The sequence below is a fragment of the Homarus americanus genome, unplaced genomic scaffold (genome assembly GCF_018991925.1).
Source record: "Homarus americanus isolate GMGI-L3 unplaced genomic scaffold, GMGI_Hamer_2.0 scaffold74, whole genome shotgun sequence".
Lineage (NCBI taxonomy): Eukaryota > Metazoa > Arthropoda > Malacostraca > Decapoda > Nephropidae > Homarus > Homarus americanus.
Genome location: NW_024716951.1, coordinates 4,157,375 through 4,182,534, shown reverse-complemented (window position 1 = coordinate 4,182,534; position 25,160 = coordinate 4,157,375). Strand labels below are relative to the sequence as shown.

Below are 25,160 nucleotides of genomic sequence, written 5' to 3'. Positions count from 1 at the left end.
TTAAGCAAGGGCGCCATAACCCTAGGGTTGTCACACTTGGCTTGGGGGCTTTCTGACCTTCTCTACAGCCATCATTACCACCAGAACCGGCTCCCGACAATTACATTAAGCACTTCCTCCTCATTAATGCACAAGAATTGTTAAGTTAAACAAGAATCTCACGAAATGCAATCACAATGGGTTATATAATCCAGGGTCACTGCACCGCCGCCCATTCAAACTAACTGCCGTTACGCAGTAAAAAAAAACACTCGGCTGGTGGACGGATAACAAAAGACCATAACAATGTGCACTGTCCTCTCAAAAGACTCAAACTGGTAATGAAAATCGCTATTCTTGGGAGGCTGAAATTTTTAGTGACGCTAAACATATGAATCACGAATCTAAAACTCGCTGAACTTGAGATCCTACCGACAACATATACAGTATGCTCACTCAAAAAGTATCTTAAATGATTTAGTACAAGACAATATGGATTTTGACAACCCTACCAAGACAACAGAGCTGGTGTTCATTTTGAAATTCATTGAACCACACCTTGCAGATTCTTTTTGGAGTATGTGTACAGTACACAGTACTGTATTGTATTTCACTTATGTTTAATTTTGGTTTATAATCATTGTATGCCAAAAATTTTTCATTAAACACATGTGTTGTGGCATTTTAAGATGTTTTTGAAAGATTTTTTCATATGAATGTATCTTAGCTTGTATAAATAAGTCTAAAAATATGAAAATGGGGTCTGACTGATAAAATATTGATTTATGAAAAACTTCTAAAGGAACCTTTAAATCAGGGAATGTCTGTAACTTGTCAAACCATCAAGAGCTTAACTGGCCCTGAAAATGTTAAGGTAAACCATGGACAGAAACACAAGAGCCTATGGATACTAAAGACATAACAAATGCCCAGCCCTTAGCTAAATGAATAAAAAACAACAACAGTACTTTAGAATAATTAATATAAAGCATTATAGATCAACAGTGTAAGTAAGTGGAAAATATGAACAAGCCTTTCCTCTCACATTGTAGACTTGTCTTGCATTACTCATTTATTATTTCCTTGTTTAGATTTGTCTCCTTTGACCTTCCCACAAAAAAGACAATGGAATAAACATAATGAATATCATAAATAACAAATCTGGTAAGCAAAGGTACAGAAAAGATACAAAGACCAGAGTCCTACTTGTATTTACAAACAAATTAACATGCATCATATAAAGCACTATTTTGTATTTGTTATTAGTAGTATATTGACTTAATAAGACCAATTAGGAGTACTTCAACAATAGTAATGACTTATACAGTGACTGAACAACAATTCTGCTTTACAGTACATGATATAAGAAATCTTCCAAATACTCTTCTAGCACGATAAAGGAACTTTATAATTATGCACAAACTTGACAAATATATCATGTCTCTCAGTTACCATGATTACAAACCATAACCCTCCCATCCAAATACTGTATAATTACAATGTGATGATAATAGGAATAATAATAATAACCAAATTTATATATATATATATATATATATATATATATATATATATATATATATATATATATATATATATATATATATATATATATATATATGCATATGCATACACACACAGACACACACACACAATATATAAAAATATAATATATATATATATATATATATATATATATATATATATATATATATATATATATATATATATATATATATATATATATATACAGTATATATATATATATATATATATATATATATATATATATATATATATATATATATATATATATATATATATATATATATATATATATATATATATATATATATATATACAAAGTTTATACCTTTGCTAAAATAACCTTGAATTAGAAGTACAGTACATTATCTGCAAATGATTTCAAACTTAACTGAGAGATAAGGCTTACATTTTTTCTAACCTCCAAAGTGGTGAATTATATGTCATTACATATTTACAATTTGTTCACTTGTAAGGGGAATATTACAAAAAACAATAACAAAGGACTGTACATACAGGGGTTCTGAACTTGTTAAACAGATCCTGAACTCATCACAACATGACACTTGGAATAAACCAATAGGAACAATTTATGTCCAGTGGCAGATCAAAAGTGGATTCAGAGACCTCACTATCAAACCTTCCCATAACACTACATAAAATCACAAACACAACTCATTTCATGTTTGAGCGAATAACAATCAAATCACATAGTAATCCTAAATCATGATAAAAATCCAAGAATATTTTTTCACACTTCTGATAATCTTTTTTTATTTTTTTTTATTTTTTATTTTTTTGGTGAAATGTAACTGTTGATGTCACTTCATACAATGAGTGACTATTGTTGTTTCCAGGGAAAACTTTGCTGCTATGAGGATTTAGCCCAGACTATGAAAACTGTACATCATTTTATATTTACCCTTTTATAACTTTATGAATTGCATAAACAATAAAAAATAAACTTAAACCCCCTACAATAAATATAGATCTGCCACTAGTGTCAAATGGTAATTCTCAGATTAGTGGAAACCCCACTATTCTTATGCCGTAGTTTTGATTGTACACTGTTCTACTTTTGCTGCTTCATTTAGCTAACAAATAGATGAAGTTGGGAACCTGCTGCTTTAATTATAATTCAAATCTTGCACCTGCAGTTAAAATACAATCAGCTGTATTTTGACTAAATATCATCTATTTCAAGACCTACTATCATACACAACTCATAACCTGTAGCTGCAGTCCCATTAATGACCCTAACTTGCTACCATATCCTGTAGCTGCAGTCCCATTAATGACCCTAACTTGGTACCATAACCAATTTTTGAAATGATGTTGTAACTGCCCTTCACTTTCTACTGCAATCAAGGTCTTGACTTTCTGTTAGTTACTGACTGTGTATTGTATCTTAGCTTGTGCTGTGTCAGCTGACTCTTAGCTGTACTGTACATAACTCTTTACTTGATGATGAATTTAGCAAATGGTCTGCTGTTGCATATAGCTTCTCATATTACCAGCTTTTGAAATGCTGCTACAATTAGTAAAGAATTGATGTTACAGAAAATATTGAACTATGTTCTTCACTGCTGTTATGTATTGTGACCTGCCGCCATGATAAAAACTTGTCATCCTGTATTTTGCATGTGGACTGCCATGAAAAAATACATTTTGATATGTTGCCACAGTAGTCTTCAGAACTACTACTGTATATTGTTTCATATCTCAGAGCTGAAGTTAACTCCAAACCAGCTACTATTTAGTAGTAATTTACCTGGAATCCAGTGCTCTTCTAATAAACCAGGGTTTTCACTAAATATGGAGGTAAAAGACTTAAACTGGTTGACTCTGAAGCAAATGGGAATCACGAGATCTTCTGCTTATATATATATACAGTACGCATATGTATATGGATGTCATTAAACATACAACAATGACTCGGACCGAGAGAGAGAATGTATCTCCCATAATTTTTAGTATTTGCCGATGGTCTAGTGTAATTACTAACCTTATGTGCCTAAAGACCTTAGTTTAAAGATTAAGGCTGTGTTCAAATTTTCCCCATTTTTGAGAGAAAAGAATTTTTTTCAGAAACAAATTGAATTGATTCAGATTTAAAATGAATACAGTGATTAATTATTCTGGATGCTTTTCATTTGTTATTAATTTCAATCTTCATATTTTCAATTTCCTGTTGTAACTGAGCAATTATTTCCTTCTGCTTTAAATTTTCTTCCTTCAACTTTGCAATCTCAGCATTTTTTTGGTAAATCTCATCAGATTTTTCCATTGGCAATTTTTTAGGCGATCTTTCCAATTTTGGAATTTTAAACAATGTTGACTCCAATACTTCATAAGCTGACGGTCGATCGTTTGGCTCCGGATCAGTGAGTTGCAATATCCAAGGTGCCTGAAGAAGAAGAAAAAATTAAATAAAAGTCATTATTTCTTGTCCAAGTACACTTTTCCTGTGGTCCTTCTAATGTTGGATGGTAGATAATTGAAAGTAGAGCCAACGGTTCTGTAGTTCTTTAACACTGTTGTCACAATAATGAAAAATTCAAGAACTTATTTAAATATTTATCTTTCAAATCCTATTTCAAAGCAGAAATGGGTCAACAATACCCATCAAGTACAAGCAGTCCCTGGTTTACAACTTGATGTGTTCCTGAAATGTGTTTGTAAACTAGATGTTTGTAAACAAGATCAATTAACCATATTGAAACAATGAAATTAATAATTAATCTGTCCCCAGATGCAAATGAAAAACCACATCTAAAAAAAATCATAAATACTGTACATAGTTATCAAACCACCAATTAATATACTTATTAATAATAATAATGACACAGTACTGTACTAGCAAAATAAGATACAGTAAATCAAATCAATATGAATTAATCAGTTAAATATAGCACATTACCTTAAGTCCAGTGAAGGACTGGCATGTTGGATGTGGTGAAAAGAAAGGCAGAGGGACTGTATTAGTTGGAGGAGAGGCAGAGGGACTGTATTAGTTGGGGGAGAGTCAGAGGGACTGTATTAGTTGGAGGAGAGGCAGAGGGACTGTATTAGTTGGAGGAGAGGCAGAGGTACTGTATTAGTTGGGGGAGAGGCAGAGGTACTGTATTAGTTGGGGGAGAGGCAGAGGGACTGTATTAGTTGGGGGAGAGGCAGAGGGACTGTATTAGTTGGGGGAGAGGCAGAGGGACTGTATTAGTTGGGGGAGAGGCAGAGGTACTGTATTAGTTGGAGGAGGCAGAGGGACTATTAGTTGGGGGAGAGGCAGAGGGACTGTATTAGTTGGAGGAGAGGCAGAGGGACTGTATTAGTTGGAGGAGGAGGAGGAGGTGAAAATTGTACAGCTCTCCCCATCACAACCTGTGAGAGGGGTCTGAAGGTCAAGGGTTTACCACTAATAACAGAGATGTATGAGTCTTAGTTGCTATGACAGCTAATAAACTCAGACCTTTCCTCATCCATTATCTGTTACATTGGCTTTCCAGCACCAAACCTCAATCTGGTTGAATGTCACAATATAACCCAAAAGAGGAGAAAGGTTTCGAAATATCCTTGTCCTGATTCGACAAAAAGAGGGTTCTCCAAGTCAGATATTGATCCAAGGAGACTTATATTTATAGTCACTAAAATTCAGAGGTGGCAAAATAAAACTTTGATGCTGCTGAGCACCTGCATCTCACAGGCGAGTTATCGAACAGCTACTGTATGAACTCATTACACTCATCTAACAAACTCCACAATGTCACACACTGTTCCTGCACTATCTCCTCATTTGGGTAGTGCCGAACAAAGGAAGTTTGGAACAAAAGAAATGAGAGGAGACAAGACAACTAGTATTATATTACTCCTCTGTTAATACTTACAATATCAGGCCACAAGGTGAGAAATTCTTGGTCCAACTGTCGTTTTGTTTTAAGGGCATTAATCACGTGGATCCTCTCTGATCCCGTCTGGAATGGTTGAAAGAACTCCAGCAGAATGATTCCTAGATTGTGCATGTCACTCTAGAAAGAGATGAAATAACTCAATTCATATACTGTACAGATAAGAGTTTTGTCTTGTGAATCAGAATTCTAATAATGCAAAACTAACATGAAATTTTACATAAAAAATAAGAGGTATCTTCTATGACAACTTTTCTACAAACAAAATTCCATAAAACATATGTAGCATTATATCCAGGGGCTCATTCCTAACAGAACAATCTTTATGCAAAACTCACATCTCTACAAAAGGAAGGAACCCAGCCCCCTTGGTTATGCCCCAATATAGTGAGCTTAACCTGATAATAAACAGATTAAAAGACAAACATAAAATTATGTCTCATTACAATACTGTACCTTAGTATCGTATCGACCACCAATCTTGAGTTCTGGAGCAGCATAAATAGGTGTTCCGACACCACGAGTGTTTGGTGCATGCTCAGATATTGGTGTAAGGTTGGTTTCTTCTACAATTATATCCGTTTCTCCTGATCCACAGGTAACCAGGTTTGGCATTAATCGGGCCAACCCAAAATCACCCAGTTTGATGTGCCGTCCATCCAGTGTAAAGAATATATTTGCAGGCTGAAAAAATTAATATTAATAATAATAGTAAAAATATAATTAAAAATACTGTAATAAGAAATAAATGGAAATCTTGCATTCAAGCTATAATAAAGTAGACTAAGCATATCTTGTGAGACAAATAGCAAAATCCCATATATGTACAGCTAACCAATATTCTGACTCTTCATCCACTTGGGGATAAAGTTTTAATGAATTCATTAAAATAAGAGGCAAGCAAATGCATGTAAATTCTTGTCACCCACCTTCGTTGTTATTATTATTATCATCATCATCATCAACATCATCATCATCATTATTATTATTATTTTATTACATCTCCCCCGCCTTGATGTGGGTCATTAAAAATTACCTGTGCCTGGTGTGGGCTAATGCATGCAAAAAAAATAAAATAAAAAAAACATATAAAAAAAGTAGTAAGGCATGATAAAAACTCACATTCAACTGAAGTCATGAGTGGGAAATTAATCTTTCTCAGTGACCTTTGCCCAATGTTGACCAAACAAATGACGTGCCTATTCTAAACCTATGCCTAACCTCTTTCATCAACTAAAGTCTCCTAGTGATTGGTCAATACTTGTGGCTGCTTTATTATTGAACACCATCCGTAATCTTTGTCAAATTTTGACAACGAAAGTGCAATGCCTAATCCAGGACTAAAACATCAAAAGTTAGTAAAACTTCAATGTGGAAGTGGGTTCCACAGGCATGACTGCCTGTTAGGTACTGTGTAGATTCAGCACTTTGTATACGAAGCCTTCAGTACACAAGGAGGCAGCATGGCCGGTACTGCTCTCGACCGCCTTCACTTCCCCAAGTTGTAAACTTACGTATCCATTTACGGCTTGGTGAACTGGGAGTGCCCGAACCACTGATCCCCAGAATAGGAGGCGAGTGCTGTATCCACTCAAACACCACACTTTAAGACTTGGATAATAACTGTACAGGTATCCCTCATTTAATAATGGGGTTGCATTCCAGAAAAGCTAATGTTAAGTGAAATTAATGCTAAATGAGGAATAACAGCAAAGCACAGAGGGCCAACAACAGGTTCGAACAGCAGAGCTGTAATCACTGAGTACAGTACCCTGTACTGCAATCCCTAATATTGTTAAAAATAAACAAGTTTGTTATAAACAAGTTTGAAGTTAAACAATTGATTTATGAATGCCAATCTTCTATATAAATGATGTAGTTCAGAGTTAAACAATTTAGTGAGTACAAGATGAGCTTAATTATAAAAAAATTCATATTGAATACTGTAAGTCAAAAGTAAAAAAAATTTGCTATGATAAACAATAAAATTGATACATAACATAACATAAAATACAATAGCACATATTTTATGTACAGGTAGCTACAAAAAATTACTCCTTCCACACTCAAGCCATCCTCTGGGTGACACGACACAATTCAGCCGGATAGTCAGTGACTAGTCACCCAGCTGACGTGTGGCTGTTGCAGCACTGCACTGTGTGTATGCCATGATGTCACATGGAAGAGGGAGCAGCTGGGCTTGGCTGGCTGGCAACGCAGTTACAGCCCACTGCCTCCACACACACACACACCCATGCTCTTCATTTTTCTTATTCTATACAGAAGGTCTATATTGCATTTTCTTTATTTATAAGTCATATTAGGTTATTGTAACGAGTTTTCCACATCTTCCATTGCTTCATTACATGTAACAATGGCACATGCCATCTCACAGGCTACCCTATCCCTAGATTTTCTCCTTCTTAATGAGTCAAGCTACAGTAATATCTACATTAGCCAGATTCCCTCTAAACCAAAATTGAAATTTCCAAGGATCACATTTTCTGGAAAATTACAAGATAGTTTTCCCGGTACCCGGAAAATTCCGGGGAAGGGTGATTTTCTTTTCCGGGTTTGAGAGATGAAAATCAGGCAAATTTTGGGGATGGGAGATTTCTTTCCAGGTTCAAGAGATGATTCAATGCACAATTTCTGGAACTTCCGAGAAAATTTTGACAGTAAACGGAAAATTCTAGGGATGAGGGATTTTTTTCCAGCTTCGAGTCATCTCGTTACCTGAAAATCTCTCGAAAGCCGAGTCAAATTTTATCGCTAAACTGAATTAACGTTACGTGAATCAACACTAAACAAAGGATACCTGTATTGTACTAATTTTTTTCCATTACTATTATGTACCATATTTGCACTATTATAAGCCACACCTTTTTATGCCAAAAAGTAAAAATTATGAAATGGGGGATTAAAAGAAAATACTATGCTTGGGTTGGTTAGTGTTGAAGTTCAGGGGACCAACAAAACATATCAAACTATTCCAGCTCTGGATGCTGACTGGTGTATCAAATAAAAACTTTGCCCCTTACCATACATCCAAAAAATACATCCTCATCAATGTTTTACGGCAATTTTCCACGTTTGCACGGGTTAATCGTATTTACCTGATGGCAGCTACCCATGCTGCATTGTCTCTTGCAGTCTCTCATCAGATACTTTACTCTCGTCATTTCTTACAACCTCTACTCGTGTCATTCTTGGTCGACCCCTCGTTCTCGTCCCCTCTACATTTAGACTTGTTAACCTCTTGACCTAATTGGTCTCATCCATTCTCTCCACTTGCCAAACTATCTCAACCTGCCTTTATGACAACTTTACCAATACTCTCAATACCCAACAGCCCCCTTAGCTCTGAACAGAGCCTCGTCCCTCAGTGTCACATTACACATCCACTTTAGTTTATTACCCAAATCAGGTACTATACAAACATATTCTCTAGAGCAGTGATGAAGGGCAAGTGTCAGGTCTGTTGTACCAGCTTCAGAAACAAAGTGCAGGGTGTTTTATTGCTACCAAAGGCTGATGATCACTGTTTTGGGGTTTCCACTACCACGTGCTCTACGCACTCATAAACCAAAGGGAAGGTAGGATTAGCATTTAGTTTTTAATATTCTTTATTTCTACATAGAATATTGTACTGTAATATAATTTCATAAGTTTTATTATTTTCTCTTAAGTCGCTTTTATGCGTATACTGTACAAGGTAGGGGTTTAGGAAGTTGTGAGCAGTTGAAGGGTTAGTAATTCATAGATAATTTTACTAATAACAGTTAAAAGTAATATACATGTACAGTACAGTATTTAATTGTTTGGTGATGGCAATTGGCTGTGTTAATGTGTCGCCTTCCCACACTGATGAGTGCAGGTTCACTGTTACTTAAATACAGGGTATTTATTGAATAGTCATATTTTATTCTTTAGTGGCATTAGTACAAATTTTTTAGTGGTAATTTAAAGACAAGTAAAACCTTTTTATTATTATTATTATTTATTTATTTTACCCTGGTAGGATACAGCACCGTACGTACATAAACTGTACTTATAGAAATATTTTTCTGCCATGGATCATTGATGCTTTCTTTTATAATGGTTAGTGTTAATATTTATTACTGGTAATTACCATATACTGTATTGTATTGATATTAAGAGGAACAATTTTTCTTAAAGCATTATTGATGCTTGTTTCCAATACTGTACTGTAAAAGAAGAGCATAAATCAAAGTTCCTTGTACTGTACTGTACTGTATATTCACCCAATACAGTTCCTAATTTTAATGCTTCTAATATCCAACTGTATACATGATGCACAAAAATATGCATGACTTTAAGAAGAATTAATATTTATTTAATGAATAACATTACCTGTAGGCAAGTTTTTAAGTGCTCGTGTTTTTTGTGCACACGAGTAAAAACATTTTCCCACGGCCTCAGCCAATTGGTTTAAGTGATGGTTCAACATTAGGGGGCAGCTGAGAATTGTGGTCAAACCTTATTAGTGTGAATATTATCAGAAAACCCACACCTACGGCTTACAATTGGGTCAGCTTATAATCGTGCATACTGTATATGGTAACTTTCTTCCTTTCTTAATGGAAAACAAGGGAAAGTTGCAATAAGACAATTGAAAGATTTATAAATACTTACTCAAATATTCCATTATACTGTACACCCATGTGACTAAACATGTCATCCTATGTAAAGCTGTGTTGGAGCAGATGTTTACTGTATACAATATATGTATAAAAAAAAATATCTTACCTTATATAAATTCCATTTTATTTTTCTTAAAAGGTTTGCCCAGGAAAATTTGGACCAATCTTCTTTTTTTTTCAATGACCTCACGGTAGTATCAAACCTTGAAAGTTGTCATTAGCATAACAAGATAAAAGTGGCATGCAGAAAGGGTTCAACACTATTAAGAACAGGTTTCTAGTTCAGGTTAGTGCAAGTTAGGGAGCATTAGTTCTGCTGGGCTGGCAGGTAAAACTTAAGACCTAACCCTGTCTGAGACTGAAGTTGTGGTAATATAATGCAATAAATATTGAGTAATGCCCTCTTGAACAATTTAGATTAGGTTAGTTACCTTTACGTCACGATGAATAATATTAGCAGAATGGATACACTGCACAGCTAAAAGCATTTGCTTGAATAAATCCAGGTATTTTTTTCGGTCTACTGGGGACTGTCTGCCATTAGCGCTTGGTGTATAATTGTCATTCCGATATTGCAGCCAATCTCTTAAAGACTCGCCACAAAGTTCCATTTGGATAAAAATAGTCAATTGACGCTGATTGTTATGTTCCAGAACCTCCATTCTATGAGAAGAATATGGCATAACAGATCTTTGGTCATCACTGACAGATGATAATACTGCACTTTTTTCACTATCCAAAGAGGCACTCACTAAATTTTCAGAACTTGATGAAGATGAATATTTATATGGCATGAGAATCTTTTCATTTTTGCTTTCAGCATTACTGCTAAGGTTATCGCAAAAAATAATACTTTCGTCTGATGAACTTTTGGCATTCCAGCTTTCTTTGCTGCTAATTCCAAGATTTTTCATTAGCTTAGAGGAATTTTGCTGAAGGTTGTTACAGTGAAGAGTTTCTCTACTGTTGTTATCCATCCTTTCATCTACAGAAATATTGTAGTTCATTTCTGTACTTTCTTCATGTATAATATTAAACGCTTTTGTTGCTTGGGCTCTGTGAGTGAGTTTCCTCTGTGATTTCCTCTGACCTCTGGAGGATATTTCACCTGAAGTCTCTTCAACTGCATCATCACATTCTGCATTGCTGTTAAATAAGAGTTTTTATATTAAATTTGTTAATTTCTTATTAATAATGGCAAATGTGTACAGTATACGAAATACTGTACAGAATGTTAATTCCTCATTAATAATTGCAGAAATATATTTGTTAATTTCTCATTAATAATGGCAAAAGTATATATACAATTTGTTAAGTCCCCATTATTAACGGCAAAAATACATTAAACAGTACAGTATATAAAATACGCCAATTCCCCAATTAACTCCTAGGCTTCGGGTCACGTCATATGACGTGCATCTATAGAGCTTCGGGTCATATTATATGACGTTTTGATCTTTCGCGGGCCTATTTGAATAAAAAGGGCAGGCCTAGCTAGATATGTTGTCAAGTAGGGATTTGCCTTTCACTCACACATGAGAGCCTCCCAGTCTCTTCTCATCTTTTGTTATGTAGGTATCTTGCCCTTGGACTTGACTAACTTAACTGTGTTTCTACCCCCAAGTACATGTCTAGTATTGTGAACAATTACTGGAGCAGTAATAATTATTGCTAATAGTGTAAATAGTAACCACAAGTGTCCTGTACCTCATACTGTCTAAAAATTAGAGTTGTTTACCTCGTACCATTGTGGCACACACACACACCACTACACGAACATGCTCGACTCTTCTGAGTTCCTATGTTACCACCCTGTGGTAAGGAAATGCATTTATTTCCTGTTTATATCATGCATGGCCAGTTTGTATAATTAAAATTGTTTTTTAAATGTTCCCGAATATACCCGCATAGGGGGATGCCGACAAGAGCCCAAAGCCCAGGGGTTAATACCTGTAATGGCAAAAGCATAAGCAAAGGGAAAACAAGACTTGTGTTTGTAAAGGACTAAATTAAAAGAAAATTAATAAAAAATTAAGATCAATATGTAGTGAGAAACAATATATGTATGTTGTGTTTTCAAAGTAAGAAAGTAAGAGAAACAATTGAGACCCTGCAATTGTGTGTAAATGAGGCAGAAAGTCAGATCAGCAACCTGGGACTTGGTCACAATTTTCGTGATGCCATATGGCAGCAGGGTCTACCATTAGACAATACATTATGCTTCCAATATCTTCCCAGGCGGTAGTACCTCCCTGTTTGGTAGCTGCCTAATACCTACTCCCACTGGTAATATAAACCAATGAAAATTTTTCTTTCAAAAACAAAAATCAATCAAACAATTTCAATATCTAAATAAATCATCTGAAAATACCATACACAAAAAAAGGTACAAAGTTTCAATCTTCTATGTTCAATACTTTTTATATATTCTTCCTGACAAACTTAAGTGGGATGGAAGGATCATGTACAGTATAACCACATGGATGGACAGCTACATAATGCCCTGCACGCTCAATAGAGGCATATAAAAGATATATGATGTGTTCAAAGTGATAAAAATTACAGGACTTTGTTACTCAAGTAAAAGTATTGTTACATTGGCAAAATGTTACTCAAGTAGAAGTAAAAAAAGTATATCATTCATAAAGTACTCAAGTACTGAAAATAAAAAGATACAACAAAATTATTGACTCAAATATTAAAATAAATTCAATAAATTATTATAAACTAGTTAACTAAAGATAAAAATAAAAGACACAGCATTGCACATGTTTATTTACAAATCTTTCTATTGAATTATCAGTAACTGATTCTAGAAATTATGGCTGTCCAATCAGGATCTTTTAGGTTCAAATATAAGCCCAGCATGACCTACCAAAAGAGAATACCTTCAGTTGCTATTCTCCCTACAATCCATCGCAGGGATAGCGAACAGGCTGAAAATCTATCCATCCAACACTATGATCACTTTCTTCCTTATCCACACAAGTATCATCAACATGGACTTATGGTTCGCAGACAGAATGTTGTCTCTGCTCGCATTAGGTGAGGATACAGACCTATCTGGCAAGGATCTGAGGCAGAGGGTGACCAACAATTCTCTTCCTGTAAACTCTGTAACTGTCCCAATGCTAACACCCTTCAACACTGTTGCCTTGACTGTCCCACTGTACTGTGGGATGAGTCACAAACCACTATATGTCACCACTTACTTATTCAGAATAATTTAGATTTAATTCTTGTACACTACCCACGCTTTGGTGGGTGCTAACTCCCATTGTCCTTAATTTTAAATCATATCAATATTGTCTCTATATGACAAGTCATAGTGTTGCCCTCTGGGGTGTAATAAATTAATTATATCATAAATAATAAGCCCAGCATGACTAAAAGATGCTCACAAGCAACATATACAGGTAGTGAGGTGTTAAGCTTGAGAGATAAGTTGCATAATGTTGGGAAACACATCAGTAGCTCTATTCCATCCCCTGGACATGCCAAGTAGCTATCAGGCTCCTTCAGTTGATGAGTTTGTGGGTGTTGCCTCCATAGTGACTGAGTCTGATTACGACTCACCAAGAACTGTTAAGTGGTTTTTAATTATTTAAGCAGAATTTTAAATACGCTCAGTCTTACAGATATGTATAGATACAGGCTTTATATCCATGACAGAATTATGTAAAGTATTTTAGAATCACAGCCTCTTCGAAATTCATTTTTGGTACAGGTTATATGCAAAGAGCAACTGACGTATAACGGGAAGTCCAACCCCCTGAAGGAAAGGTGGGGGAGAAGAGAGGATTTGATGGGGAAGGGGGGGGGGGATAACAGGGTAGACTAGGTGAGGTGGGTGGTCAAGAAGATCAGAGAAAAAGTCCGCTGTCATGGACACTGCCACCTGACCTGATGTCGCCTCACCTCACGAGTCCTCTAGGTATGTGACCGTGTGATGTCTCCCCATACCCACACCTTACCCTTCATGGCTCCACCTACACCATACCCTCTACCCACACAACTTTTTTACTATGGTTAATAATTAATTTTAAAAAATATATTAGTTTGCATGTAACCACTAACAATTTGTCTTTTTTTTTTCTTCAATTGTAATGGAGTAAAAGTATTAGAAAACCATATTCAAGTAAAAGTACTAAAAATTTTGAGCACTTTTTAAAAAGTAAATACCCAAAAATGTTACTTTACAAATCTGAATGTTTCATTGTAATGCTGGGTGGCTGGAAGCAAGAGCAAATAATGCATACTCATTTGCTGTCATTCAATCCATTTAAATGTATGGTACATACATACCCAGTAAGTATTAAAGAATTACCAATTACAGTACCTAGATAATTCTTCGATTTTGATGTTGGATGTCGTAAATATTCTGTTAACTCTTGGTTTTGTGATTATTGATGCAGGCCGACGAGGTTTTCGCCTCAACTTTTCGCTGTGTTGGTCAATGAGATTCAGGTGTGAAGGAAGGACATAAAGCTGTGCCCAGGTGCTGTAGTAGCGCACAATGTTAGGATGGTTCAGCAGTGCCAGGGCCTTTCCCTCCCTTAATGCAGTCTGGCTGTCATCATCCCTGTTCAAACAAAAACAGAAAGTATAAATCTGTTTAAAATGAGAAAAAGCTATCCTATAATTACATAAGTCAGCAATATTCTTTGACTCACACATAACTAAAAATTCTTCCTTGGGTTAGGTGAAACTATGAGACAGGGGACTATGGTAACTTTAAGCATACTGTAATATATTTTGCCTTAATATGCAACATTCTACAAGAATTCTTCAGAAAATTTTTCTCAATAAAATTTAAGGCCAAAATGTGAAGCTGATATTGTAGGTTTACTGTGTATATACACTGACTGCCCTGCTCACATGATCCACTCATCTTGAGACCTTACTGTATAGCAAAAAGAAAATATTGACTTTTATAATTTGTGGGAATATTTAACTGACTCACTCCATAGGAATAATTTTGATGGCATAGAAGCAGCCATCTAACATATGCTGGACCTTTACAACCACTCCAAATCCACCTCTTCCTAGGACCTCCCACTCCACAAATTCTCGGGTATAACGATCATCCAGGTGTTGGTAAATGTTTGATAGCGTAAGCTGACTCAGTGGGCTTGTGGAAACCTGTAACCTGTCAAAGTCAAAAGACATTAGATACCACAGTTTTCTGTAAGATAAATTTATAACATGCTTATTCTTCCTTAATTTTGTGAGAAACCTGTTCAAAACACAACTTATTACGCACAGTTATGTGCAGGAGTACTGATGGAGATTCTGTACATGTGACAGTGTCACAGCGTTGACTGAATACTGAGCTACCACATATGCATCACAGGATATTTACCCTAGTTACTTATTATTATGGCACTAATACAATGAAAATTCAGTGTATTTAATTTTTTCTCATTATTGCCTATAAGTTAAGTCAAATTTATGACTCATTCTTCCACAGTATCATTGCTGAGGTGTTCAGTAGAGGCAAACCTCGTGATTCATAGCCTCAGCATTCGTAAACCTGTTTATCCGCAATAAATTTGTTACCTATTTCCACTATTCGCAATGGTTGCCTCATTTATTCGCAAATTCTTACAATGAAAAATTTTGAACCGCGCGCCTCAACAGTAGCGTAGGACAGCGTGTACGTGTGTACATCTTCCTCCGCCATATGCTCCCGCTTGCCTCAGTCTCAAAAGTGCTGGCGTGTGTTTTGTGTGATCTCGGAGTTGTGTACAGTATTGTGTGATCTCATAGTTGCATTTTGTATGATCTCGCAATGCAACCAGCTGCTAAAACTCCCAGCAATGTTGCTAAGAGATCATGTGTGGCAATTACGTTGGATGTGAAATTGGATATCGTAAAAAAACATGAACACGGAGAAGGAACGTCAGTGATTGGGCGCGTGCACGGCTTGGCTCCCTCTACGGTGCATTCTATAGTTAAAAGCGCCGACAAGATCAAGGAGATGGCCGGGTCTGCAACACCACTGACGGCTACGAAGGTGACGAGGTTCCGTGATGCTGAGATGGAGAGTATGGAGCCAATGTTGAGCACGTGGATTGACGACCAGACCCAGCGCCTTAAAACACCTTCATCACAACGCATGATTCAACATAAGGCAGTGAAGAACAACAGCTTTCAGTGCAAATTGACAGCGATAATGAGAGTAAGGTGGCTGACGACCCTGGTAGTGATGATGAGAGTGAGGTGGCTGACGACCCTGGTAGTGATGATGAGAGTGAGGTGGCTGACGACCCTGGCAGTGAGGTATTTGACGACCCCAGCCTCCTCTCACCCTCTCCCCTAACGCCAACTACAGCAAGCATGCAACACAGCACATCAGAGGTAATTAACAGTCTACGTTTAAAACTTACCTCACACACCTATGCACATAAGCATTCAAACACACACACTCAAACATGTAAAGTACCCCTGTATACTGTACTTGTAAACATATATGCCGAATAAACTCAAGGTTTTTGTTATTGATTTTTATTTTATATTATGCCCTTGTTTCTTTATTTATTTTATGTTCTAAATGTATTGAGTAAGACAAGTGTTAAAATCTGACGGCCGTGACCACCGCGATGCCCGTGTCCCCCCTATTTACATTATTTCTTTTGGGAGAAATTGCTCCGCTATTAGCGATTTCGATATTCGCAACAAGTTTCATGCCTGTAACCTTTACGTTAAGTGAGGCAGCCCTGTACCAGTAATCAATCAATTTGTAATAAATAATTTGGAGCAAAAATCTGTTTACAGTACAGGCCTTGTAAGCATAATAGTTATTACTAAAAAAAACTCTTTGAAATGTCAAAAGCAGGTAAATATTAACCTAACCATAAACTGTCAGTGTTTTATCACCCAACAATAACCAGTACAGCTTTTGAATTCAATAAAATACAATAGAAAATTATGTTCACAACTAATACTTTTTATTAAAAGAGCATGCATTTTTTTTTTCTGGGGAATAGCCAAGGCCACCTAGAAGAGGCGGCCTGGGTCTCCCTCGCAAATCTGATGATGACGTCACAACTGAAGCACGACAGCACCAGTCGCCTAAACACCTTGTGAGAGAATGGAGAAACTTATCGGTCTGCTTTTATTCTCATTTCTCTTTTTCTGAACTGGATTTCACCAACGGTAAGACTTAGACATGATAATCTTCTTGTGTAGTAAAGGTAGAGATGATCATAGATCTGTATTTATTAATTTAGAGTAGTTAAATGATGACTATAATTCAGCGCACGCTTTTCGTTGTTACTCCATTGTTAGCTTTCAGTAGCTCAAACAGTGATGTATTGGATAGATTTATATATAATATATCAAATTATTACAAACGTATATAAATGATTTCAAAGAAATTACACAGGTTTAAGTATTAGTATTTGTTTTCGCTGAGGATGAACAAGTGTTGTTTATAACATATATGCACCAGGCATGGGGGTTGATTACGATTATTAATCAAATGATGGCAATGAATATGTAATCATAATCAAACATTTAAAGAGTAATAATCAATTTTTAAAATATGATTATTGTATCCTAATTTCAACTTATATACAGCATTCACAGATGAAAATCATAATGTTATGTTGTGTTCAGAGATGAAGTAGTAGTATTTTTAATTTAGTACCCTGTAGTAGCCTATGTCAATTTTAATGGTTCCCCATTGGTACTGAATTTACAGTAATACAAATTCTACTTAATATAAGTTGCTGCAGTATATGTACTATAATCACCCGTAAAAAGGCTTCAATTAAATTGAAAAATGATTTAACAATTTTAAATAAAATGTTAGTACCGATGTTATTAATATTATATTATTTTTTTGTCTAATGGGCATGTTGTCACTTCATTTTCCCCAAAGCTCATGTAGGTAGGTATGTACAGTCAGGGAAGATGTTGCCCTTATATGCAGTCTATTTGATTATGCAAATGAGACCAGAGGTTGATTTATGTATTTGATTTGCATTACCTCCATTGCAAAATCAAATTATGAAAATAATGTTATAAACATTACATTACTAAATAAATTTCTTCATATCGAAAATGATTTAATGTAGCAGAAATAGCTTGATTGACTGAACTAGGTATTAACAGTTTTGGTAATTATAATGGTGATAAGAATGTGAATATGTATGAATTATTTATAGAATACATCGATGTTTTCTTTATGCAGTAGCTAATTCAGTGTTGATTGCATGTATAATCATGAATCAGAAAGTAGACTACTGTGCTATATTTAGTCAATATAGTTCCTTCAACAATATATAAAGAAAGTTACAGCTATAAACCATAGTTTATGTAAATATGACTGAGAGAGCGAGCGAGCGTGGTCACCGCCTCCCCTAGTGACGTCATTAAACCCAAATCCAGGCCTTCTCTTCTAGGTGGCCTTGGAAGAGCCCACCCAGGCACAGGTCATCAACCCACAACGGGGCCTAGAGGGTAATACACACCAACTTCACTCTCACCTCCATTACCTTCTATGACTCCTTGTAGCCTACTTGGCATAGATGATAAATGCCACGCAGTTATAAGCAATTTGTGGTTTCCTACTACATGGTGTGCTATAGGCTATGGTGCATCATAAATGATAATATAATTGGGAGGATAAAGCACTTTGGCAGAATAGGATTCCAACATCAAGGATAAAAAATAAATCTCCATTGATGAGAGAGTGAGCAAGAGATAGAGAGAGACAGCCAGCTTGACAAAGGATATACTGTATGGCCACAACTGCACAATAAGAAATTTGGTATACTGTACAGAGTATAGACTTTGGGGGGTTACTGTTAAGTAGGGGGAAACAGAACTTTAGGTACTATCGTGGACAAAACTTCGCTTCCTCCCAAACTGAAGCAGTATTAACCCCCAATGAGATAAAACAGCACACCCGCACCATATGACAGTCAGGGTATGTCAGTTCGGAGACTCTTCCCGTGACTCAGTTTCACCACAGGGAGAGAACTTTTGTCCACGATAGAACAATATCTTGGAATGGGTTACAGATTTTGAAATCCAACTCACCTCGAAAAATCCAAGCTTGCCAAGTCTGAAGGGATTTGACTCGAATACGTTTCGAATAGTTGTTCAAACTCTCTCAAAAGGCTTGTCCGAACATCTTGGAGGTGAGGGAAGGCAGACAGTGGGAAGTATAATGCGGCATTACACTTCTTAATCACCATGCAAAAAGCTGTAAGAAGGGTTAAGTCCAGGTTAATGTATTATGACTTAGTAAGCAAGGGAATAGATGAAATACTTACACTGTTGGGTTGAGAGAAACCACAATAATGAATAGGCTAATTCTTTATACTGGATTTATTATTTTTTTCATTCTTGTAAGTCTTTTCTCACTTAAAGGACAGGGCCCAGATTCACTAACAACGTTAAGGCTGAACCGGTGATTCACTGACAGTTTATGGTGACAGTAACCCAACTTATCGTTTAACAAAAGTTACGGTGGCCACAGAGCACCTGTAAGCTTCCACAAGGAGGAAATAACTCCTGCTTTCTCTACTATACAACCCGTCAAGACACACACAGCTGCCAGACATACAACATTATACTTTGAGCATCACTAGTGAGAGTAAAGCTGTGAAGATCCAGCAATACAAAATGAGATCAGTGAGGGAATAGAGCTTCTTAAAAATAATGTTAAACCAGCAAATACTCACCTCTAAATAATATTTCCCTTTTCTTGGGTTCAGGCTGAAGATGTTGGCACACTATATGGATCAAGATCTCAATGATATTGCAGTTATTGAGAACTCCTTGGTTGCTAATGGTAAAGATCTCAGTAGGCATGGCAGCAGCACCACCATCACCTAAAAGTTGATAAACATTACAGACATAAAAGTGAGGAGTCTACTTATGGAATTCAGATAAATAGTTTCCTTTTATAATGATGCTATAGTAGTTTATATCAGAGAAAAGAAGACTGAAACTCATGTATAAATAAAATGGATAAGTAAAATATATATTTTTTTAAATTGCACTACCCTTGCATTTTTAAACTTGACTTTCTTCTATATCACATTCCTTTCTGCTGTCTATAACACTGTGCTTGAAGCTATTGTAAAAAGTCTCCACTACACCAAGCACCTTTCTTCCAACTACTGTACATATACACAGTATCTTCATCACCTCATATCACTCAAATACCTTCTCTATACCTACAAATAATCCTCCATATCATTTCTGTTTTCCAATACAGTACAATACAGTATTCTTTATTACTGAGATTATTTAGTCTATACTGTATAACCCTTACTTCCTCTAAATCCTCCATCAATCCTCCACTGTTTGTTTTTCACCCTCTCAATTGCAAATCTATCACATAATGTACTGTACTGTGCTCTCCCAAGTATATATGTTTGTTGTCATCTGAACTTTATTATTTCTCTTTTGACCCTAAACATAGAAGAGAAGGAGTGTTGAAAGACGAAGGAGGAGAGTAGAGATAGTGAGAAATAAGGGAGGGATCGGGTGAGTCGGCCAAACTCACCTGATAAGATATGAAACCGGATATTGCACTCTGCACTGATAAGAGACCAGATCTTATGTCACTCATTTATTTAGTTATGTTTTGTGTATAAATCCGGGACAATGTGTAGCTAGGAGTTCATCATAATTCAATTGATAAAGCTATTCAAATACTGTACCAAATTTCAAACAAATTAAATGTGGAAAATTTCATCTTCTGATGGTTCTTAATTACATTCAGTAAAGACAACAATATTTTCGTTAGTAAGTCTAAATTTCTTTATTCTTTTGTGGGTATCAGTAACATTCTAAAACATTGGGAAAATTAGTGAAACAATTGACAGCAGAAATTTTTTCCCATAATAATTAATGGGATAAGAGAAGGGAGGGGGGATCCTTTTGGTCAATATTGTTACTCACATAAGAAAGAGTGGAATTTTCTGTCATAAGAGATACCATAATAAAGGGAAGTTACAATTCTAGTCATTGCCAATACTGTGTACACTATCACATCCAAATAATGTAAAAACTAGTCAATAATTTTACTAAAAGTGTACACAGTTTAATGTACTGTACACCCACCCCAAAATGTCCCATCGGTCTTTTCTCCCATCCATGATCCCTGTGAATTTCAGACATCACACAGTGCACCATCTATGGACCCAACAATGTGCGATGTCTCGTCTTCACAAGTTAATGAGTCTCGGAGTCGATGGAAGGGACGAGGATTGACTAGACTATGTTTGGTAGGTGTACACTGAACATTACCTACCTATTCCTCTGCTTCATTATTTTTATCCCTGAAAGTTTAGTAGCAAGACTTAGCTCTGTTTTAAATTTTGCCCTACATCTTAATCATGGAATGAACAGTGATAGGAGGCAGACCCAATGTGTAGGTGACTGCACCCTCAAGCTCTATAAAGTTTCTACTGTAAATGCCACACAAAACTCTGACCATGGTGTAATGATTCACTTCTCTGCATCTTGTTACAAAAAATATATACAAAACGTACCCACAGATTATTTTCATTCTCAGAGACAAAATTCAATCCAGAATAAATGAAATATTAAAGCCAAAAATTATGGAACTAGATTACTGTATAAGTAGCACACATGTTGACTTATTACTCTGCCATAAAAAGTACAACAACGTTGCCTAATTGATGAGTGAAGTCTCTCTCTCTCTCTCTCTCTCTCTCTCTCTCTCTCTCTCTCTCTCTCTCTCTCTCTCTCTCTCTCTCTCTCTCTCTCTCTCTCTCTCTCTCTCTCTCTCTCTCTCTCTCTCTCTCTCTCTCTCTCTCTCTCTCTCTCTCTCTCTCTCTCTCTCTCTCTCTCTCTCTCTCTCTCTCTCTCTCTCTCTCTCTCTCTCTCTCTCTCTCTCTCTCTCTCTCTCTCTCTCTCTCTCTCTCTCTCTCTCTCTCTCTCTCTCTCTCTCTCTCTCTCTCTCTCTCTCTCTCTCTCTCTCTCTCTCTCTCTCTCTCTCTCTCTCTCTCTCTCTCTCTCTCTCTCTCTCTCTCTCTCTCTCTCTCTCTCTCTCTCTCTCTCTCTCTCTCTCTCTCTCTCTCTCTCTCTCTCTCTCTCTCTCTCTCTCTCTCTCTCCTCTCTCTCTCTCTCTCTCTCTCTCTCTCTCTCTCTCTCTCTCTCTCTCTCTCTCTCTCTCTCTCTCTCTCTCTCTCTCTCTCTCTCTCTCTCTCTCTCTCTCTCTCTCTCTCTCTCTCTCTCTCTCTCTCTCTCTCTCCTAAATAACTGTAAATACATTCAGTACTCACTAATTGACTGGCCTAGACCTGGTAAAACGGGTAAATCATGAAGCGACATCTTCACTACCAACGGGGCTGTGTATCAACGTTCAACTGACAGCTCGGCCATTATTACCACTACCCAGGGGCTACGGCCCAGGGTTGCCAGAAGCTCTAAGAAAAAGGACAAACTTGCAAGCTCACCACATAAGTAACTCACTGGCATTTACCAATCCTAAATGGTAATAAATGATTCAGTTAAAGACTTGGGTTAATATATCAATCAAATTTTCCCTAAAAACTGTGTATACTTTCAGTACTCAGTGATGGGCTACCCAGAACTTGAGGCAGGAATCCGATAACACTACGTCATCACTACTGTCAGAGTCCTCATACGAGCAAAACGTTTTGACTATCTCTCCCTACCTCCTTCCCCCTCTCTCTCTCTACCTCCTTCTCTCCCAGTAGCCAGTTTGTGCATGTTATAACACGTGTGATTCTCTCTCTCTCTCCTCCCCCTTCTCCACCCTTTTCTCTCTCTCTCTCCTTCCCTCTTCTCCCTCGCCACCACTTCTCCCTCGTCCACCCCATTCTCCTTCACTACCCCCTTCTCCTTCGCCACCCCCTTCCCCCTTGCGACCTCCCCCTCCCTCGCTACCCCTCTCCCTCGCCACCCCTTCAACCTCGCTACCCCTTCTCCCCTCCACCCCTTCCAACCTCCTTCCTCCCTCCCTCACCACCCCCTCCCTCCTCACCTCCCCTCCCTCCTGCCTCCCCTCCTCCCCACCCCCCTTCTCCCTCGCTCCTTTGCCTCCCTCCTCACCCCTTCTCCTCGCCACCCCCTTCCCCCCCCTCCTCCCTCACCCTTCTCCCTCATACCCCTTCTCCCCTCCCTTCCCCTTCTCCCTCACTACCTCCCCTCCTGCCTCGCTACCTCCCCCTCCCTCTCTGGGTTAGTAGGAGCAGAAATTTCACAGTGCCTTGGTGAACGTTGGGTCTCATTTCCACCACTGTCACTAATGGCTCACCTCAACCTGTATGACAAAAATTGACAATTTGCTGCCAGTACACCAGTGAGCTTGTTGACCTATCCAGGCCTGAACCTGTCAGTATGGCCAGGGTTAGAAGGTCTATCATTTCTTACACGTTGTGGCTGAAGTCAAACCACTTCTCACCCTTCCTACAACAACCGATCAAGAATGACTTTATCACCAACATTGATGAGATCATTGTGGGTAATCAAAACTTTAGCAATTTTTATATCTACAGTTGAGTTAACATAGGTTGTCAAGAATGTATGCAGATACACAAGCTGCTGTGTTGCATTCTTAGTTCCCCCAACATCCAATGAAGTAAACTTTATCAATCAATGACAAAATACACAATAAGAGAACAGATTAAACTATTATTATATTTCAGATAAAACAGAAAGAACAGCAGGACCTACATAAAAAAGGCTACAATTAAAATAACATAAAATTATGACAATAAAACTTTAATATCTTCACAACAATACTCACCCCGCACGGGCGAAAATGACGTGATTGGTTGAAGACGGGGTAAAGCATTACGTTGGCGAAGCCGAGGGTTCCTCTGGTGAGTTGCAAGTGCATCAAAGTTGGTAGCAAGACTGCTTTCAGATGGAGGATCCACACAGTCATTAACTCGTGCATCAGTTAGTGTCCTGGGTTTACCGGCCAGCCCAGGTCTACGTCTTGGTCTTCGTCTCATACCGAGTTGTGGGACCTGAACAAGACAATTACAGTACTGTACTTGTTATAAATAAAGAAGGTAGAACCAAGAATAATCACATTTTGGAAATAAAAACATTGTTAATATCATCTGTATACACCATTATAACCTTAGGAAGCCATAATAATGTCTGACTATGGTTTTGTTTCTAGATACAGTCCAGTAATTAAATACTACAATGTGGTATTTTATATGTGTACACATCTTGGGTTCCCATACTTCATTACATATAATACTGACTCAAAATAGGATGGAAGACATACCCACTTTCATACAGTCCATGAGCTAACTCATATACTGTAATTGTGGAAAATGGCCATCTCAAAAGGATACTGTATACTGTAATAAATTTTTAAATGTACCATTAATAGTTTACCCAAGAAAGACCTCACAAAGAGTTTTCAAGCAAGGATGGAAGGACCTCTCAAGTCAACAAAACACTTACGGTAATATAACAGCATCTGCTTGGTCTTTCCTCGGATGTTCACAATTGGTTCTTTAATCAATCTTCTTTCTTGGGCGTTGTATTTATAGTTGAAAGATAAATTTTTCTCAATCAACTTGGCAGCATGTGATGGCATAATTTCTCCATTAAATGGCAAGAAAAGTAGGATGTAGGTATGCTCAAGCAACAATAAAATATAATAAAGAAAAAATTATACTATACGTATACTAAAAATAAATAATAAATAGAAAAAATCGTTTAATATTGGTCAGCACGGATTCTACAAGTGGCAAAAGCATTCCCCGTGTTACAGGGTAGAACGGGCATTAAATTGGAACATTAGGTAGTTAATGTCAGCTCCTTTTTCTAGAGGATGTGTGATAACCTCTTGTGAGGCAGAGTACAATATATACACAACTTTCTTATACTATTTTTCATGAATTGGCTTGGTTAGAGCAACTTATGTCAATTGCTAAAAAGCTAAAGGGAAGCTTTTCTAAGTGCTTTCAGATCCCGAACACTTTCAAAAGTTTATCACAGTTTTAGCAAGAATATCTTTATATAACTAAAGCTTTTCCATACAATCACAAGTCTCTTATCACTTAAAACAATGGGCTGTGTGGGACTAAGG

At 36.9% G+C, this 25,160-nt stretch overlaps 1 protein-coding gene across 3 annotated transcripts; it reads right to left on the bottom strand.

Annotated features, from left to right (window-relative positions):
• Nucleotides 1-2,010: 2,010 nt before the first annotated feature.
• On the bottom strand, nucleotides 2,011-25,136 carry LOC121858666 (eukaryotic translation initiation factor 2-alpha kinase 1-like). Of its 3 annotated transcripts, none has more exons than XM_042355231.1 (10): nucleotides 24,530-25,136; nucleotides 23,853-24,078; nucleotides 19,786-19,935; nucleotides 19,139-19,304; nucleotides 15,054-15,239; nucleotides 14,430-14,672; nucleotides 10,522-11,236; nucleotides 5,883-6,110; nucleotides 5,406-5,546; nucleotides 2,011-3,931 (listed from the first exon to the last, which is right to left on the bottom strand). In XM_042355231.1, exons 2-10 carry the CDS (start codon nucleotides 24,061-24,063, stop codon nucleotides 3,674-3,676), a joined length of 2,298 nt encoding a protein of 765 aa, XP_042211165.1. In that variant the 5' UTR covers nucleotides 24,064-24,078; nucleotides 24,530-25,136; the 3' UTR covers nucleotides 2,011-3,673. The 3 variants fall into 3 exon arrangements, with proteins under 3 accessions (XP_042211165.1, XP_042211166.1, XP_042211167.1); XM_042355232.1 differs by lacking the exon at nucleotides 24,530-25,136 and adding an exon at nucleotides 22,363-22,506 and having other exon boundaries at nucleotides 23,853-23,972; XM_042355233.1 differs by lacking the exon at nucleotides 15,054-15,239.
• Nucleotides 25,137-25,160: the final 24 nt, after the last annotated feature.

Bases quoted from the DNA above. Each gene is read 5' to 3' on its own strand.
- LOC121858666 (XM_042355231.1), bottom strand. From the start codon at position 24,063: ATGAGACGAAGACCAAGACGTAGACCTGGGCTGGCCGGTAAACCCAGG. The intron at 19,936-23,852 runs GTGAGTATTGTT...ATCAACTTTTAG, and splicing joins GTCATTTTCGCCCGTGCGGG to GTGATGGTGGTGCTGCTGCC. The intron at 11,237-14,429 runs GTACTGTAATTG...CTTATTTAACAG, and splicing joins AAAATCGAAGAATTATCTAG to CAATGCAGAATGTGATGATG.